This window comes from Bactrocera neohumeralis, unplaced genomic scaffold (assembly GCF_024586455.1).
Source record: "Bactrocera neohumeralis isolate Rockhampton unplaced genomic scaffold, APGP_CSIRO_Bneo_wtdbg2-racon-allhic-juicebox.fasta_v2 cluster11, whole genome shotgun sequence".
Taxonomy (NCBI): domain Eukaryota; kingdom Metazoa; phylum Arthropoda; class Insecta; order Diptera; family Tephritidae; genus Bactrocera; species Bactrocera neohumeralis.
This window is the reverse complement of record NW_026089624.1, coordinates 17,780,969-17,801,857: the sequence shown is the minus strand read 5'-3', so window position 1 is coordinate 17,801,857 and position 20,889 is coordinate 17,780,969. Positions and strand designations below refer to the sequence as shown.

Here is a 20,889-nt window from a genome sequence, read left to right as displayed (position 1 = left end):
AAATTGCATTAAAAACAGTACGAAAATATGGTTGCATCACTTAATTGTCTTCAACACGAATTCTAGTTATACTATATTATGTTATGCTCTGGTGTGATACATATACATACATAATATAACAACCTAGTTATAATTTTCTAATTTGCTTAAGTTATTAAACCTGGAGTTTAGGTATAAGTTTTAGCCCAAAAAATATAAAACAAAAATATATATGAAATCGTGAACAGGGTATATTAAGTTTGTCACGATGTTTGTAACACACGAAAACAAGCGTCGGAGGCCTACAAAGTATATGTAAGGATGTATGTCATTGATCAGCGGGACGAGATGAGTCGGTTTAGCTATGTCTGTCCGTCTGTATATACGCGATTTGAGCGCCAAGAGTTTTTGACATATCGATTTAGAACTTTGCTTACGTCTCTTTCTCACCAAAAAGCTGTACATTTGTTGGAACCGCTGATGTCGGACTAATAAAGCATATAGCATAAAAAGGAACGATCAGTTCTATGAACCGAAGTAACATTATTGGTTTTTGTTTGTTTAGTACAAGTCAATATAGTCTCCGAGATAATAGCTCTGATCGAACAACTATACTAGCTCATAACTGTCATAAAAACTGATCGATTAAAATCAAGCTTTCAAATTGCCATTTCACATATCACAGTCCTTGTATTCATATGGTGTTAGACACTATCGTTATGAGAATATTTTTCCATTGTGTGCAACATGTTGCCAGATTAAAAAAAAATAAATCTTCAATACTCGATATCTAAGAATTTCGGACGAATGAATAGATCGATTGCGCAGGCATAATGCGTCGCCCTTAGTGTACATGGCATAAACTGGTGTTAATTATTTTTGGTATTTGTGTTAAGTAAATTTTTTTAATGTTTTTGTTATAAATTTACAATGATAACTAATCAAAATTTTTTATAATTTTAGTTACTCTAATCGATTAAAATTAACAGAATTTGTTATATTTGCTATATGTATGTATGTACACTAGGGTGTGTCATTCTGAGGCAACCTTTTTTTTTCAACTGAAAAACAGGCTAAAAACTTTCGAAAATGTGACAAAAAAAAGTCACTCAAAAGATGAGCTCTTAATATTGATAATAAGAGGTGCCTGTTTCACATTTTCTATTTTCCATACAAATAACATGGAAAAATAATCATTTTTTTGTGGTGGTTATTGTGCGGAAGTTATTATATGTGCACGCGATGGCTGCCAGTAGGAATGGTAAACTCGATTCCGATTCTACTCAAGAATCGAGTTTTCTCGTAAAATAATCGATTTTTCGAATGTCAAGAATCGATTCTTAATCGACTTCGACTACCTCCGCACCACAAAAAAATGATTTTTTTTCCATGTTATTTATATGGAAAATAGAAAATTTGAAACAGGCACCTCTTAATATTAATATTAAGAGCTCATCTGTTGAGTGACTTTTTTTGTCACATTTTCGAAAGTTTTTAGCTTGTTTTTCAATTGAAAAAAATGGTTGCCTCAGAATGACACACCCTAATGTACACTGATATATCGGGTGATTTTTTAAGAGCTTGATAACTTTTTTTAAAAAAAAAAAACGCATAAAATTTGCAAAATCTCATCGGTTCTTTATTTGAAACGTTAGATTGGTTCATGACATTTACTTTTTGAAGATAATTTCATTTAAATGTTGACCGCGGCTGCGTCTTAGGTGGTCCATTCGGAAAGTCCAATTTTGGGCAACTTTTTCGAGCATTTCGGCGGAATAGCCGAATTTCTTCGAAATGTTGTCTTCCAAAGCTGGAATAGTTGCTGGCTTATTTCTGTAGACTTTAGACTTGACGTAGCCCCACAAAAAATAGTCTAAAGGCGTTAAATCGCATGATCTTGGTGGCCAACTGCCCATGCATCCCGAAAAATTCACGCTGGTGGAATCATTGGACCGTATTTTTTCAAAGATGCTGTTGGACGCAACGTTACGGTGAATGGCGATCGCTATCGTTCGATGCTAACAAACTTTTTGTTGCCAAAAATGGAAGAACTGAACTTGGTTGACATGTGGTTTTAACAAGATGGCGCTACATGCCACACAGCTCGCGATTCTATGGCCATTTTGAGGGAAAACTTCGGAGAACAATTCATCTCAAGAAATGGACCCGTAAGTTGGCCACCAAGATCATGCGATTTAACGCCTTTAGACTATTTTTTGTGGGGCTACGTCAAGTCTAAAGTCTACAGAAATAAGCCAGCAACTATTTCAGCTTTGGAAGACAACATTTCCGAAGAAATTCGGGCTATTCCGGCCGAAATGCTCGAAAAAGTTGCCCAAAATTGGACTTTCCGAATGGACCACCTAAGACCCAGCCGCGGTCAACATTTAAATGAAATTATCTTCAAAAAGTAAATGTCATGAACCAATCTAACGTTTCAAATAAAGAACCGATGAGATTTTGCAAATTTTATGCGTTTTTTTTTAAAAAAGTTATCAAGCTCTTAAAAAATCACCCGATAGTATGGTGTGATGTTCGGTTAATACATAAGTATGTATGTATGAATGCCGTATTTACAAATAAGCAAATGTACTAATACTAATAAAAAATTGCGTTTAGTGTAGCTATTGTGGCACTGACATTCACGTTTTCAGTGCACATATTTCTTCAGTTCCCCTTTTGGTTGGTTTGCATCTCAATAAAAATTTGTTTAAATAAAGTTTGAAAAACTGCTACCCAGCTATAGTCAGAACATAGGTAAACAAAGTGAAAATCTATTAGGGCGAAAAAAACTTATAACAGAAAAATATTCAAATCTTCACACTTTGTTGTTCAAATAAATTTACTAAGCACACTCATTAGTTTTGACGGTCACTAAAAGCACAAGCAGAATGAAAAAATAGCTAAAAAGTATTTAAACATCCCATATCAATTTATTACGTATGAATTCTTTATGTGATCACATACATACATACACATTTAAATTAGTACGCCAAATCAATGAGCAAATGTGTGCATACGAATCTTGTATGGAATAAACGCATAAGTATATATATTTGAATGATTTAGTAATGTCCCAAAGGCCGGCGATCGGCAAAAGTATGCAAATTTAAAAAGTAGGGGCAACTAATAAAAGAAGGGCGAAACGAAAACAAATTCTTTTTCGCGTCAATAGCAATGTACACTAAGGTTAATACGCCAGGGACCACTACACGTGCATATTATAACATATACACATGTACTAGAATCTCATCAACTGAGGATTATTAACATAGCAAAATAATTCACATAAGCATTCTGCGAAATGTAAGTAACAAAGTTTCGACCCAGAAGTTATATATAATTATAAATTGATATAATAAAAAATTATTTTATTATTAATATAATTAATTTTTTTTTATTTGAAGCAATGAATTCAAAAGAAAATAATTTTTATATATTTTACTTGTACATAAGTGCATGTATAGTATATGAATACATTTATGTATGAATATTCGCTGTTTATATCTAGTTCTAATAGCCAGTGAGCTGAACAAGACTTCTCGATTTAAAAAACTACTTAAATTAGTTCGATTTGGAAAACCTTAAGTGGTATATTCAAAAAACGGCTTTAAAATAACTCAAAACTGTAGAGGTGAGATATAGTCACAGACATGAAAACTTTAAATAAGTTTTTTTGTCCTGTAAATTGATTTATTTAAAAGTTAAAGTATTGAAACATTAAATAAGGTTTCGACTTGACTTGACAGAAATTTAAAAATGTGTTGTCTGGTTCCACCGAAGTTCATTCCGGTGCCCATCTCTAATCCGTAGAGATTAATCTAAAATCAATCAGCACAAACAGTTTGTTCTATTAATAAATAATATAGAGCTTCATCGAAGCTTTTGTCCAGAACTAAGCGTTAATTGTTTATAAAAAATAGTACTTAAACAAATCCTTTGATCAGGCACTAGCTTTTAAAATGCTGCATAAATTGCATTGAAGTCTATAGATCGGTCTACTGTGGTCATCAGTTCAAAAGCATTGTTTTTAGAAAAACGCATTTTAAGTTTTACACTAACGTTTCAGAGCGCCCGAAAACCCCTTCCTAATTATCAAATAACTCCAAAAGTATTTGTCGGATTTACTTCAAATTTTCAGAATCCTAAAATTATTAAATTAGAATTGTATTTAAATTAATTATTAAGGGTTAGTAGGAAGTAAAAAGAACTTTAAATTACTGAATGTGGTAATGATAAATATTAACATAAATTTACAAATTATTATCTATTTATTTATCTTTAGTGGGAGATGTCACCTTTCCGCTATTCCTAAATTTTATTTTTAGTATTTAAAGCTGTCTTGATATTGAGTTTTCTAAAGGCAGACTTACTGTTACAAATGTACACATGTTCACTACTTATTTGTTCAACAGAATGATGAGTTTATAAAAACAACTTTATTTAAGCGTTTCACAACACACTTATTTTGGATTTCTTTCCAATATATATTTTTAATATTGATGTTACTTACTAAATTCTCCTGAATTTGAATTAAAATATCCTATTTTAGGTGCATCAGAATGCAAGTCCAAAATAAGTTTTGTGTAAAAATGAACATAAATTTATTAGAAAACGAACAACTAGATTTTGCCAACTATCGATAATGCACCGACGCACGTAGCTGGGGAAACGGTTTTTAACACTCGAGGAATTGAACATCTTGAGTGGTTTGCTTTATGACTCGATTTCAATGCCATTGAGAATTTCTGGCGAACGCTTTCCGCTAAAATTTATTCCTGTTCCAGGAGAAATTACATCTCTAAACTCCTAAAAAATGCCATTTTATCTGAATGCGACAAAAATGACCAGTATGTTCTAAAGAAATTGGTGAAGTTTGTTCTAAAAAATGTATTACTTACTTTTTAGAAAGAGAACAATATGTAGTATCTATTAGAAAAGTTTTTTGCACATACTATATAAATTTTTATGTCCACATTTACGGAAATATATTTTTTTTCAAGTCAAAACTAATTTTGGAATATAATTGCCTTATCTCACTAACTCTGAAAATGTGGAAATGGGAAAAACCGATTTATAACCCTGTCCACTTTTCATACAACGGTTATGTTGAAAACTACTGAAATTTCGATAAATATAGCGGTATCAAAACTGGACAATGGGCGTGGCACCGGTCCCCTTTAAGTAAAAATCCATATTTCAGTACCTAGTTTTACCAAATTAATCAAGTAACATTACTTTGACATTCCTATATTATGCTGGGAAAATTGGCGAAATAGAACAAAAATCACTCCTACTTCACATATAATAAAATTTTAATTACAATATGATTCTTGATATACTGAAGACATGCCTGTGGCTGATTTTTCTGATATTACAGAACACTTGTGTCAAAAGTAAACACATTGGATCAATACTTCTCCTAGCCCCAATATACCTAATATAAAGATTTTCGAATTTCCGGTTGGTTTTATACTGCATATTCTGGGTACTATGTGAGATATATTAAAAAAATTGCATCTCAATCTAATAAAAATATGTTCTCACACCTAAAATGGATAAAATCGGATCACTACTACCCCCTCTACCCTATGCAAGGATTTTAAATTTGTTTCTTTATTCCGCATATATCGGTAAATTCTTAGGATACCTTTGCAAAGTTAAGTGAAAGTATAATATTGGGTAGTTGAAAAAGTCTTTTCGTGGTCAATAGATATCGTTGCACTCGTACATCTCTAGTGCTACCAATCACATTGTGTCATACCATAGTATAGCGTTCATTTTCTAAAAAAAACTAAATTCGGAGAAGTTGAAAAAAGTTAAAGCTGTTCAAAAATTAGTGAAAATAATGAATAGATTCGCTATATTTTAAAATCTATATATATGTAGTACATGTATAAAAGAAAGTCGTTTTATTTACACCATTTATGTATAACTAGGAACGACTAAACCGATTTGGCTGAAAATTGGTGGGGAGGTAGGTTAGAACTAGGATAAGGACATAGGATACCTTTTATCTCTTTATGTTAAAATTCAATACAATTCATAAATACAAAACTTATATTTCAAATCATAAGCATTTGTTCAAAATTTATGTTTGTAAGAATCATTTGAATCATTTCTTCAAAAAAAAAATAAAATAATAACAATAATAAAAACAACAAAAAACCACATTTCTTTATATATAAAAGAAAGTCGTGTTAGTTACACCATTTACAACTCAAGAACGACTGAACCGGTTCGCCTGAAAATTGGTGGGAAACGAGCGTACAATTTCAAACTGGCCATTCCTAAAAAATAATAAAATTGCAAAATATGGGAAATGGTAGAATAGAACTGCAACCAAATACGTAGTACAATGGATTAAAACTGGCTCAGTAATCAATCGATGAAAATTATAACACATGCATCCCAAAAGACCGATTCAATAACCCAGCCGAATTTTTTATCTTGGGAACCGTTTCATAATATGCAGTCCACTAGGCTGACTGTCGATTGGACTCGGTTGATTCCCCTGGTGCACAGCCCTAATTCAACAGTATTTTTCCTCCAAAAAGCAATGCTTTATTAACACACGAAATGCTTTTTGATTATTTTTTTGTAAACTAACACAAGTTGCTTCACCAAAAATGCTGTATCTCCTTAACTTATAGTTATAACTAAATAATAGAAATCATATATTAGTAGTACGTTTTATGTATCAGCTACAGTAAAACGCGAACGGGTCCTCTAGTTTTTTTTTATAAAAAAGGGAAGAATGCCACGCATGCCCTTAATTGGTGAAGTTTGCGGAGACGATGTAGTATCACATCGTATAGCACTACAATGGTTCGCTCGCTCCGTTCAGGAAATTTCAATGTGAAAGACTTACACTGATGAAATAATGTTTCTAGCGGAAATATGGCAAAAAGTAGTCGACCAAAATGTTACTTTTCTCGTTCATTATAAATATAAAAAAGTAAGTTGAAGTTTAATTAGAAATACGAAAAGGCTTTTTCGAATACCCAATATTATGTGTTATAGTAGTTTAAAGCAAACATTTATCAACGAATCGGTACCATATAAAACATGCAATAATTTTCGTTATCTTGGCAGGCTTTTTGCTGGATATTTCGATCAATGTGTATTTAGGGAAATATACTTGTGTACGAGTAACGCAACTTATCCATATCTTCTCTCAAATACTTCCGATATCATATCTCCGACTTCCCATCTAACTTTAACCCACTTGTGTTGAATGTAGCCTTTCCGTGTTTATTTTAAACTATTTACTTCAATTCGTTTAATCATCTTATTAAATACAAATAATACCAAATTTTAAAACAAATCTATGCAACAAAAATATATACATATGTACTTCGGGTTCCATTGAACTTTTGCATAAAGTTTCTTCGTTGCAAATTCATTATTGAAGTGCCTTTACATAGGTCTTAGGAAACATATCTCTGTGGAAATGACACAGACGTAATTTTGCTAAGAATAATTAAAAAAATTACTGCCTGTCGAATTATTTCTGAATTCTAGTCCCGTCATTGTTAGAAACAGAATCTGGTAAAATATATGTACATATACATACATATATTCTATCTTATGGCTCCTCAAGGGAGCAAAGAGCCACTGCTAAAATATAGTGGTATTTTGCTCAGCCCGACAGGTAGCTAGTATTCGAGATACACAGTAATATAGACGCAGGTAGGAATCACTTCCGGTTTCTGTTGTGAAATTCATCAAGTGAACTCGATTGGAATGTTCTAGCACGGCATCGGCATAACGCAAAGTGTTCTTGAGGATAACCAGATAACAGAAAATACATACTTAATTTCACTAATATATATTAGGGCCACTACTTTCTGTATAAAGTCGGTCATAGTATTTGGGTTCCCATATTCGGTCTGAGATTGCTTCAAGACTTACTTTGACTCTTATAAAATATAACTGAGTCTCCATGTTCAGTTTTATCTCGATATAAATAAAATTCTTAATTTATGCTTCAAAATCTATGTCTTCGCCCTCAAATTAATCCCCCTTGACCCCAATACACTTGTGGCAGCATTTTATCCAATCTTCGAAACAGTTGTTAAAGTCAATTTCCGGAATAGCCCTTAATGCGCGTACCAATTCACGTTTAATATCTTCTATCGACTCTAAACGGTCCTCGGAGCGGTCGTTTGAGCTTGCTGAATAGCTAGAAGTCACATGGAGCTATATCATGCGAATACGGTGGTTTCGGCATGATATTGGTTGAAAATTTGTCGAAAAACTGACGAAGAATCAAACAAGAGTTGTCGGTCTATGAGGTTGTTAGCATAAATCCAAGACTCGTCGCCAGTAATATAATACGTTTTATGACATCCCGTCGGAAAGCATTGTTTCATAGACATTAACGCGACGCTGTTTTTCTAAAAAATTTAGTGCTTTCGCTTTTTTTAGGCCCAAATGATGTTTCGAATCGGTTATCACTGATGCTTCCGATATTTCGACGATACCAATAAGATCTCTTAATCATCTCAAGCACCTTTACCTTTATTTCATTCACATTTTAGAATTTAGTTACCATACAAACAGACCGATCAAATTCAAGTTGTTATTTCTTGTTTTTTTTTTATTTGCGACTTAAAAATTAAGCGCATATTCAGTATTGGAAATATATACAGCGAAAGGACGCTTTCGAGTACTATGGTTTCTGTTGACAGCTGACTTTGAAAACGTCAATAGCAATCCGTAATATTTGTTACATTGCGTACCTTTGCAACGTATAAACGTGGTAATCGTTGCGCAATGAGAAAATCGGGCATCACAAATAAACTTGATGTTTCTTGTCATTAACATATGCAACGATGGCGCATTAACTTTAATAAGCTTTGTTATCAATTTATACTAAATTTTGCTTTAAATTCAGAAATTTGCCAAAAAATATACTTATAATGGTGAGAATAGAATATATTTTCATAAATATTTTGATGGTGTTTGTGGTTCCATTCTCGATGAAACTAAAAAAATTATTTTTAATGAAACTATTTGATTTTAATTTGATTTTTTTTAACTTTTTACTATCGCTTGAACAAAACAGTTTACCGCAAAAGTTAACTTTGTACGATGAATAAATACTGCAGTCATACTGTACCGAAACTTTGCAGTAGTTCGTTTTCGAAGTCAGCCTTGGTTGGATACTTTTTGCATGGAAAAAGTACTACTGTTGAGTTTTTAACAATAATAATATCTCATTAGAATTAATAACATACCATAACTAATTTATTTTGTATTCTCAGAAAAATAAGCAAGGGTCTGGCTTCCCAATTAAATTATCTGAGCATACATTTTCCTGTATATATTATATATATATATATATATGTAAGAATTCTTAAATCTTTTAATTAACAGCTGCTGCGAAGGGTGCAAGTTTGAGCACAACAATGCAAAAGTCAAAATCATCTTCCAATGTCGGACAATTTGTCACACGTAAAATACTTAAAAGCCGTTCGAAAAGTCAGTCACGACCGAACACTCAAGCATCAGTTTCGAAATGGGCGCCAGCGGTAAGTTCAGCGAAGAATCTTCTTTCAAATTAAACTTATTACAACACCCGTATACAAAATATTGCAGAAATTAAGTGACCATGATTATAGTTTCAATTTCCTAAAATTTTGGTTTAACAATTTAGCAGCTAATTTTTTGTCGTGCGGTTTTTGGTTAATTCCCCTTTGGTCAACAACTAGCAAATAAAGGTATAACTCCATCGAAGTTTGCATGTTCGACTTCACCTTCCCTGCTCTCCTATTTTACTCATCGTATAAAATTTTGAGCTCTAAATTTCCGATTTACATTAGTTTCACAATAGGAGTAATCAAACCGAACTTGTTAATCTGGTAATTCGTTAGTTGATAATTCGCTAAAACACTTAACTGTTCCAAAACAATTTTATGATATATTTAGGATAGGTTAGATGGCTGATCAAAGATCGCACGCGGACTATACGTAGTCCTTTGTGATGCCATACAAAATAGAGTTCCTGTGTTCGGACTTACAGATCGGCAAAACGTTTGGTGGCCGATACAAATTTGCAAATGCGCTTGATATCTACTCCCACCAGTTCGGTAGGATGTCTGAAGGTATGTGCCCCCAAATGTCTAAGTCTTAACCTTCCGAATGCGGGACAGTCAAGAAGGAAGTGCTGGCTAGTTTCTGCCGCATTTTCTTCTAAGCAGCTTTTGCAAGCGGCATCCGGTAAGATTCCTAGTCTTACAGCATGCGTGCCAATAAGGCACTGGCCTGTCAAGAGCCCCACTACTAAAGAGAGGCTAGCCTTACTGAGGGCGAAGAGATCGTTAAATCTTCTGTGATCTATCTTGGGCCAGAATGCTTTTGCGACCGCGCAAGTACCAATGCTGGTCCAACGTTGACCAAGCATCCACGACGCCCAGCTCTCCAGTAGCAGGACTCAAGAGGACACCGGAGCACCGACCCGTTCCCATTCTACCGATAGTGACTCTAGGGTGCCCTTCTTTGCTAGCTTATCAGCTTTGCAATTACCCGCTATTCCGCTGTGGCCCGGCACCCATACAAGCCTTATAGTAAATACTGTCGCCGCCAGGGACAGCGCCGCCAGACACTCCTCAACCAGCCCTGAACGCAATGTGAATGAATTCAGGGCTAGTATCGCTGCTCTACTATCTGAGTGAATGGTCACTTCCCTGAAAGTGGATACCCTCCGGAGTAGCTGCTACCTTGATGGCTGCAACCTCGGCCCGGAAGACACTGCAGTAGTCGGGAAGTCTGAAACTAGAGCTGATGGAGAACTCCCGACAGTAAACCCCTCCACCAACCTTCCCCCCAAGCTTTGACCAATCCCTAAAGAAGTTTACTGCCCCTCTCCTCCAACGGCTTCTTCCCATACATAACTCCCTCTTCGGTATATGGGTAGAGAAGAAACCGCGGGAGTTTGATATGGCGACTCCATTATCCAGATGATCCGGTATGCAGTCAAAGCTTGTAAGCATGTCTGAGTGTTCAGAAACACGCTCTTTTAGGAACCCAGATTCCCTGAGCCTAATAGCCACTTTTGCGGCCATACACCTTCCGGCAATGTCCACGGGCATTATATGCAGAATTTCATTAAGTGCCACGGTTGGGGTGGACCTTAATCCACCGCATATGTTGATAAGCGCAGCCCGTTGAACGCTTTCGAGCTTCTTAGCAAGTGTGGTCTTCTGTAAAGCCCTCCACCACATAAAGACTCCATAAAACATTATGGGCTTTACTATGGTATCATAGAGCCAGAGGACCACCTTCGGTGAGAGGCCCCACCTTTTGCCAATAGCTCCTCTACAGCAGTAAAGGGCAATCGATGCCTTTTTGGCTCTCTCCTCGATGTTCGGCTTCCATGAAGGCTTCTTATCCAGGATGAGTACTAGACTCACTGTATCCGCCGGTTGCAGGCGAATACATCCCATTTGCGGCAACGGTGCCACTGGGATCTTATAACTTCTACTGAATGAAACCATTTCTGTTTTATTCGGGTTGATGGCGAGTCCACTTCCGACCGCCCATTTTGTTACAACGCCGAGATATCCCTGCGCCAGCTCGTATACGGTTAAGGAACTTTCCTTTGACCATAAGTGCTACATCGTCTGCATAGGAAATCACCCGGCAGCCCAAATCCTCTAGTTTCTTAAGAAGGTCGTTAACGCCTAGGATCCATAGAAGAGGAGAAAGAACCCCGCCCTGAGGGGTTCCCTGCTCACATTGCGCCTGCCCTATTCTGTTTCGACCACTCTGTCACACAGAAGACTGAAGATGAGGTGCTTGAGGTTCGATTCAACCACAAGACCCTCTCGAGCAGTTATAACTGCCTTCGGCAAGACATTGTTGAAAGCTCCCTCAATATCAAGAAAGGTCCCAACAGCGAAATCTTTAGCCTCGATGGCTTCCTCCAGCCACGACACGATAGTGTGCAGGGCAGTGTCCACCGACCTGCCTTTACGATACGCCTGTTGCGCTCCTGATAGGTAGTCTCTCGGAATGCGACTCCTTAAATACCAGTCCATCGCATGTGAAACTGACCGTGACATTGCCAGCCTTCGGGAAGAACGTAACTTTGACTCGTCTGCGGGATGTAACCTAATCTGATGCAGTTCGGATAGATCGGTAGCAAACCAGCTGCATGACACCTTAACAGCCTGCTGCAGCTGCGCTGGTATGATGCCGTCCGGTCCCGGGGACTTGAACGGTTTGAACGAATTGATCGCCCATGTCAACTGTCGCTCATCCAGAAGGTCGGCAAAGGCAGTGCAGTCAGCAGGGAAGTGAACATCAAGGAGCATTTGAAGTCCTCCTCACTGCTCAGGGCCCACTTCCCATTTACATCCTTGAGATACCCCAGGGACACAAGGTTTTTTGCGAGAATGCGCCTGAATCTAGAGGACTCGTGACAGCTCTCCACTTTTTCGCAGAAGCACTTCCACGAGATCCTTTTAGCCTTTCTTAACTCGGACTTGTATATCGAAAGTCCTGTCTTATACAACGCCCAGTCGTCAGATAACCCGCTCCTGCGGGCCCTGTTAAATAAGCGTCTACAAGACGCCCTAATTTCCGAGAGCTCCATAGTCCACCATTGAGGTCTCCCTCTGCTCTGGAGGTCCAGAACCTCCTCCCCCTCACCTCCTCAAACAGTTGTTCGATGCTGAAGACGGAATCGCCAATCGACGAACCGCCTTCAGAACTCGCCACGTCTGAGAGGTTTGGGTCGTTTTCTATGGTCGCTTGACCATCGACCTCGTTAAGCATTATCAACGCTTTCCGATATGGTTCATCGGTTCTCTCCAACCTTATAACCCTCCAGTCATGCGTGGGGGGAGAGGGGTTGCAGTACTTGAGGATTTCCCCAATCACGTTTGCATTGGAAGGTTCAGCCGGCAGCCAGACGCGAGCCGAAGGGCGAAGAGGAAGGTCCGCTTTGTCCACGGCCTCCAGTCTGGCTCCCTTCCAAACCTCCCCCACCTGAGATACTGCCTCCTTATATAAGATGGCCGATCTTTCATCGGCACACCTTGTCAGCTTATGCAGCCCATGATGCCAACCAGAGTGGTCCCGGGTTTCTCTTAACGACCTTGAAGAAGACTGACGAAATAGCTGCCGCTATTCTTTTCCACTCTTCGTGAGAGATGGCACCGTCCTCCCTGCTGCGGTCTAGTACACCAAGCACTCTTGAGCTAGCGCTTTTAGCGATTTCGCTAAAAGTTGGCGCAGCCCCCGTTCGTGGTTTCTTACCAAGGGAGGTTTCTTCGTCATGCGACCTTTGCCGCTTAACTGCTGAATCGGGTCTCTTCGCTTCGAGTCGTGCCCTATCGGTCTCGCTCTCACTCAGGACCTTCTTAGCCCATTTTGCTCAGATACCTGACCAGCATGCTTGCCCCCGTAGCGCTCTACGATTTTTGCTGCCAGTCGACGGTCCGACTTCAGCTTTCTAGCTAAAGCTCCCCTGCTAATGCCCCCTGTGGATCCCTTCATAATTTTAGCAGAAGTTTCTCTGCTAGTGCTAGCGATTCCGCCGTGCACGAAGGCTCCATCCCTCACTACCTCTTTTGCCGGCGGTTTTGCGCCGGCTCCCCCCCATTCTGCCGCCTGATGAGGAGGTCCATGCTGAAAAGGGTCCCCACTCAGAGCCGCTATCCGTCCCCCGGAAGGTAGTCGCCTTTTATGGTCCCAAGGTTATCTCTGTGACGAGGCCAAGGCGAGGGTTGACGTACGCCTTTATGAGGCAGTACGTTCGGAGCCGACCAGCGTAAAGAAGGAGTCCTCTCAACTTACACCTACCACGCCAACTTAACGACGAGGGGGGGAACGTACTCTGAGGCCTTCCATGGTTTTAACGGGACGGAGGAAGTTGCGAAATTAGCCCAGCAGCCATTTCTGATGGGTGTCACCTCATCATACTCAGGTGCCAGAATGTCGCCACCACCAGCCCAGGGTTCAACCAGATCCAAATAAGTTTAACCTAGTCTAAAACCAGTTCAATTCTAAAGTCGTCTAGGAGTTGTAAGGCCGTGAAGGCCGCAGGCCATTTAGCATTACCCAGGATGCACCAGCGTGGAGGCGACCTGCTCTACATCCCATATACTTACTTTAGAAAAAAATTTCAAAAATTATTGTCTATTGAGCAGCAAATGTATATTTTCGCAGTGAATCAAATGAACTTTTTAAGCAAAAACGCAATACAAACAGCCGAATTGACGTTACTAAGTAACGAAAAAATTATCAAGCTTGCTATCTAGTACCAGGAATAAAGGAATGTTCAACTTATTCCAGTGTGAGAGCGCCTCAAAATAAGCGTTTTTTATAACATTTTCCAATATGGCCAGATTGAACAAAATAATAATTTTTGGGCATTTAAATTAAAACACCCAACATTTAGTACGAATAAAAATTACTATATAGTGGTTATTTGTTATATGGAGAAACTATTTAAATCTTTCTAAAGTATATTAGAACAACTGACTTTTGACATTTTAATACCCAATAAAAGGGTTTAAGCTTGTTAGCTCTCAATCATTAAATGTTTTTAATCATTTTCCATTGAAAATAATACTATGATGCTTCAAATTACAAAACGTTTCATCAAATACCTTTAAATTTCACAAATTTATGTAATTTTCATTGCTTTACATTTTTTATAAGTGGTCTTGAACAATGCAACAAATCACTCCATTTATATATTTTTTTGGTAAGATTTCAATCTGGCCATAGCTCGTTTCCAATTGTTAAACGTCAAAACCGTCTGAACTCGATCAACTGTCAAAGTTCAGGAGGTTTTGACGTTTAGCAATTGTTCTATCACTTCCAGTGAGAGAGGAGTTGGACGTTTCTTTATCTCTGCTAGTACTTTTTCGGCAGCACTTGGCTAAATTTCATAACATCAGCGGTTCTTCGTCTTATTGACACTTGAAAATTATGTAAAGAAAATGTGCGTTAAAAATTTTTAACAATTCGACGAATAGCGAGCACAGGTGAACGATTATTACGACCATAAAATGGCAAAAGCGCTTGAAAAATTGCAAGTGGGAAAATTAACCTTTAAACTTTACTGAATACAATGGAAATAATTACAGATCATGACAATTTGGAAATGGCCGAAACGACACTGATTTCTTCTTGCAGAAGGTCATAACAGAGACATTTCGTGCAAAATCACCGTCGATTTTGTAATATATAGTAGTATATACATCATCTTTATATCGGGTGATTTTTTAAGAGCTTGATAACTTTTTTAAAAAAAAACGCATAAAATTTGCAAAATCTCATCGGTTCTTTATTTGAAACGTTAGATTGGTTCATGACATTTACTTTTTGAAGATAATTTCATTTAAATGTTGACCGCGGCTGCGTCTTAGGTGGTCCATTCGGAAAGTCCAATTTTGGGCAACTTTTTCGAGCATTTCGGCCGGAATAGCCCGAATTTCTTCGGAAATGTTGTCTTCCAAAGCTGGAATAGTTGCTGGCTTATTTCTGTAGACTTTAGACTTGACGTAGCCCCACAAAAAATAGTCTAAAGGCGTTAAATCGCATGATCTTGGTGGCCAACTTACGGGTCCATTTCTTGAGATGAATTGTTCTCCGAAGTTTTCCCTCAAAATGGCCATAGAATCGCGAGCTGTGTGGCATGTAGCGCCATCTTGTTGAAACCACATGTCAACCAAGTTCAGTTTAGTCTTCCATTTTTGGCAACAAAAAGTTTGTTAGCATCGAACGATAGCGATCGCCATTCACCGTAACGTTGCGTCCAACAGCATCTTTTGAAAAAAATGGCGCTACATGCCACACAGCTCGCGATTCTATGGCCATTTTGAGGGAAAACTTCGGAGAACAATCCATCTCAAGAAATGGACCCGTAAGTTGGCCACCAAGATCATGCGATTTAACGCCTTTAGACTATTTTTTGTGGGGCTACGTCAAGTCTAAAGTCTACAGAAATAAGCCAGCAACTATTCCAGCTTTGGAAGACAACATTTCCGAAGAAATTCGGCTATTCCGGCCGAAATGCTCGAAAAAGTTGCCCAAAATTGGACTTTCCGAATGGACCACCCAAGACGCAGCCGCGGTCAACATTTAAATGAAATTATCTTCAAAAAGTAAATGTCATGAACCAATCTAACGTTTCAAATAAAGAACCGATGATGCAAATTTTATGCGTTTTTTTTTTAAAAAAGTTATCAAGCTCTTAAAAAATCACCCGATATATCTATGCATGCCCATGATGATACTCCCAACCACAGCATTGTGATATTTTCATGCTTCAATTTTTGTTTTGAACCAGGCAATCGCAATGTATGCAAATTTATACTTTTGCGTTTGCCGTCGGCATTTGTATATTAGCATGTAAACATAATTATGATATGAGTACAATTTTGTATGAATGCATGAATAGTAATATTTATAGCCAATTTGGACTTGCATATTTAATAATTTTATTTGATTTCTACATAATATACTATACTAATAAATATTTTTGTATTACGTTTCTTAGTAATAGAAATTGAATTTATCACAACAACATATGAATATATCGTCTATCGTATTAATCTTATTATCTGCTCATATGATTGCATGTATACGCATGTGCGCATTCAGAAATTCAAATCACGATTTTATCACTTATCAATATATTAATTACATGTGCGCGGATTGATCTGCATGTTCATATAATTCATTTATACTTATATGTACATACATATATTTGTATACACTTCCGAACAAATAATGCACAAGCATAAAAACATACATATGCGTACACAAGAATATGACACCAACAAAAAATTGAAACATTGTTCTACAAAAATAACATTGTCTCAAATAGCAGAAGCATCACAAGCCAATATGGCAACCAAATTGGCGAAGCCCAAATGTAGTAAATTTTATAACAAAAACGATTTCATTCCTAAATGCAGGCGCATATTCCTCAAGCGACCTCGCTTCATTCATAAAAACAGACGCCGTAACATCTCCCTGAGCACCCCAGCAAATCACAAATTGAACAACTTTCTGGTGTTTGTTCTAAGAAAGAAGTGAAAAAGTGGCAACATAGCTGTTGTCGATTTATAATATTTGTTAATCTAAAATATTTTTCCGTGACTCGCAAAAATCTGCGTCAATATGTATTCACGCTCATACGTATACATACATACATATTTTCGCACGTTTGTAGGCAAAGCTGTTACAGCGGCAAGGGAAGCGTTGACAATCGGCGGCCATTCGTTTATTTTTTTCGGCACAGCTTGGATTTTCTATCAACACACAAGTGTTGAACACAATGAGCGCGGCAGACTGCAAACGACATTTGTCAAATATTAGAATACACACGTTCTTAGGGACACAGGTATTGAGGCAGCTGCACAACTACATAACTGTGTCCTTAAGAACGTGTGTATTTTAATATTTGACAGATGTCGCTTGCAGTCTGTCGTGCTCAATGTGTTCAGCACTTGACTCTTTGACAAAACGCCAGTTTCGGCCATTGGTTGACCGACAACGGAGATGCGAAAGATGCGTGCGACATTTGTTATTATGAATGATGTAGATATGTACGTGGCTCGCTTTGCTTTCGTAAACATACAGACAAATGTGCCAAAGAAATAATATATGTACTTACTTATAAGCCATAGAAATTCTATTGGTGCAAATATGGAAATGATAACGAAATAATGCGAATATGCATATTTCATGAAGCTCAACAATTTTCTTTGAAGAAATTATGTATAAATATAACTTTTTTGAAATAATTAAAAAATTAAAATATGTAATTAAATTATTTTTTACCTAGTTTTTCATGATTTTGTAAAAAAATTAAAATTTTTATAATTTTTCTGAAAAAAATGGTTCATATGATACAAGATAAATCACGCATATGTGACTCAGAGAATGCTTCTTTACATTCTTTGTATGACTTTGTATATTTTTCTTCAAAGCATTTATCTTTATTCATTCTCGCATGAATTCAGTCGTTTTACATATATTTCTGTCAGAGAACGTGCTCATTTCTGCTAAATAGCAGCGAGAATGGTGAAATTCTGCATCGCAATCTTATAAGTTCTGTTAGCCGTTCAATCGAACATCATACAGAATTCAATTTGCACCTTCTCTATGTCTTTATGTTCTCTGTCTGAGTATACATATGTATAGGTATGTAATCTCATCTGTCGCGAGAGCACGAACGAGCGCGTATATTATACATATATTATAAGAATATACGCGGAGTATATCTGTGTAAAATCTCATCTCAGAGTCGACATTCCTATCCCTTGACATCCACTTTTTGAGAAGCGTTAACGGTGTTGTATGGATGAACGAGGTAGTTAAGATCTTTTGTAACTACTCCATCTTTTCATTTAATTTTTAAACATTGTTGATTTTATTCTTGAGTTTGTTATTTCATTGTTATCTGGAAAATTTCTAACACGCTGTTTTTCTAAGGTTTCGATATTGGATTTGTCACGAATGCTGAAGAGTATTCAGAGTGATCTGACAATGTTAGTTCGTCGGACACTCTCCAGTTATCAACGACCAATTTATTTGTTTCTATGAATAGCGTAAGGTCCTACCCCAAAAATTTACAGGTTCCAATATATTTTTAATATTGAAATTATTTCGAAAATTCATCTGAATTTGAATTAAAATCTCCCATTTGGGAGGTTTTGACACTCGACCGAGTTCGACGTAACTGTCTACCTATTTTTCCGATGTCATACAAAGCATAATCCTTACTATGAAAACAAAGAACACTTAAACCAAGTTTAATTTCGGATATGAAACTAATTCATGATATTTTCTTTTTTAGGAAAAGTGCAGTTGGACTTCAGAGAACGGCGATTTTATTGTAATACAAGATTCATGCTTGCAAAATCTGACTGACATTGAAGCGAAAATTTTACAACGTGTTGCGATTGAAAAGATAAACGAACTTAATATTGGAGTTAATGTCTTATTAAGTAGGCACAACAGTACTGTTCACTAATCTTATATCGCTATAATTAATATATTTGAAAAATAAATATATAAACAATGTATGCCTTTGCCAACTGATATGATGGACTAATATCATCTACTTGAAATGAAAACTAACAGTGATATTTTGGAATTTATATGGTTCATATAACTCTTTTTTACCAGCCGCAATGTGCAGAGCTATACGTTCTAAAATTAGTGAACACTAAGATTAATGTGCTGCTGGGGCCTTTCATGTACTCAATGTAAAGGTACAAAATGCAGTGGCGTTTAGAGCTGTTTTGACTCAATTATTCCTGTTTTTGAGTACCAAATTCCAAAAATACTGCATTGACGGCTCAGCTTTAGTTATAATAACGTGTAAAAGTAAGACGACCACGTCTTTCGAAGTGAGATATATATGTAAGATGGCATGGACCATCATGTGATTTCCTGTCATGTAGACTTTTTTCCTCTGACCTTGAAAATTTATGGGGTTTCAGCTAATTCGTTTCATTTCAAGATCCATCAATAATTTGTTTATATGTTCAGATTTCCGTATTAAGTCTGTACACTGAGTAATTGCTCGAAACTCAAAACTAAAAATAAATATTTAGTACCTATAGTTCTCATGCAAATAGTATTATAGATAGAGACAGTTAAAAATTTAACATTTAATGTTTTCAATTACATTTAGATAGTAAACCACAGAAGCGAAGGGTTCTGGCCAAGAAGAAAGCGATGACTACCAGTTTCTTTGATGTTAGTAAAAAAGAGGACCAAAGTACGTCTGCTCCTTAAGTTAGTTAATAATTTTTTCTGAAATTTTCCCTATTTTATTTTGGCAAGAGCAAGGTGGACCCGGTTTATTTGGTAACTCCTTGGAATGGTGTGTCATCAATGATAAGAAACGGGGAAACAACTTGAAGGCATCAACTGATCGTGGTTCGCGCAACTCATTAGCAGCACTATTTCGTGGTGGTAGTTCGAATGCGGTAACAAATAAATTGGATGAAAATGTAAGCAAGAAAAATATTCCTCAATGGAAATAGTAAGCTTTACGCTTAAAGGTATAAGTACTAAACTTATTTATATAGGTGCGGTCTTATGAAAGCTTGCCCTCGAGCACATTTTCTTTGGTAACTTCGCTTAGTAGTGATAACAATTGTCATAGTGGCCGAGCGAGCAGTACCAAATCGAGCACCGGTTATTTTGGCAACCTGTCATCAATGCAGAAGCAGATTTCACGCAGCCAATCTGATATAAGGCGTCATAGTCAAGAGTTAGACCTGCAGGATCCATCTTATTTTAAGGAGCAGAGTGAAATAGCCAATCAAAATGCTTTGCAAGTGCCTACTTTCATAACATCTTGCATAAAATATCTTGAAGAGCACGGATTACACAAGGTTGGACTATTTCGTGTGAGCACATCCAAGAAGCGAGTTAAACAGGTAATAAATATTCACATATAAAAATATAGTTTCAGATTATTCAATATTTAATCGAATTATTGTAGTTCATACATTTATTTATAGGTTAATATAAAGTAATTGTTATATTTTTAAGTTAAGCACCCATATGCTGCGCTCCAACGAATCTTAAATTCTGCAGTTTAAAATTACTTCTATCAGTGAAGCATTTTGAGCACAACCATCATCTCCGTCAAAATCAAGAAGGATCTTTTCGGGGTGTTCGATACCGGATAATATTTTGGACAGGGTGATAATCTCTCGCTTTTTTTCATCAATATAATGTTAGAACAATAATACTGAAGTTCTCGGATGATACTGACTTTGTAGGTCTTTAAAACCGATCTGTCAGTGCAGCCTTTTTTAACGTAGAAGCGAACGAGGTTAGTATTGTGGTGAACGATGACAAGACAAAGTATCTGGAGGGAACACACAAAGATTTCCCACGTTTTTGGGAACTACCTCACTG

At 36.9% G+C, this 20,889-nt stretch overlaps 1 protein-coding gene across 4 annotated transcripts in view; it reads left to right on the top strand.

Moving 5' to 3' along the window:
- LOC126766094 (uncharacterized) overlaps positions 1-20,889 on the top strand; it is a 56,944-nt gene that overhangs the window by 9,639 nt on the left and 26,416 nt on the right. For all 4 annotated transcript variants that reach the window (XM_050483857.1, XM_050483854.1, XM_050483856.1 and 1 more), the window contains exons 3-7: positions 9,361-9,515; positions 18,806-18,956; positions 19,649-19,735; positions 19,801-19,970; positions 20,049-20,402. In XM_050483857.1, coding sequence (XP_050339814.1) covers positions 9,361-9,515; positions 18,806-18,956; positions 19,649-19,735; positions 19,801-19,970; positions 20,049-20,402 — 917 coding nt within the window. The remainder of the gene's footprint in view (positions 1-9,360; positions 9,516-18,805; positions 18,957-19,648; positions 19,736-19,800; positions 19,971-20,048; positions 20,403-20,889) is intronic.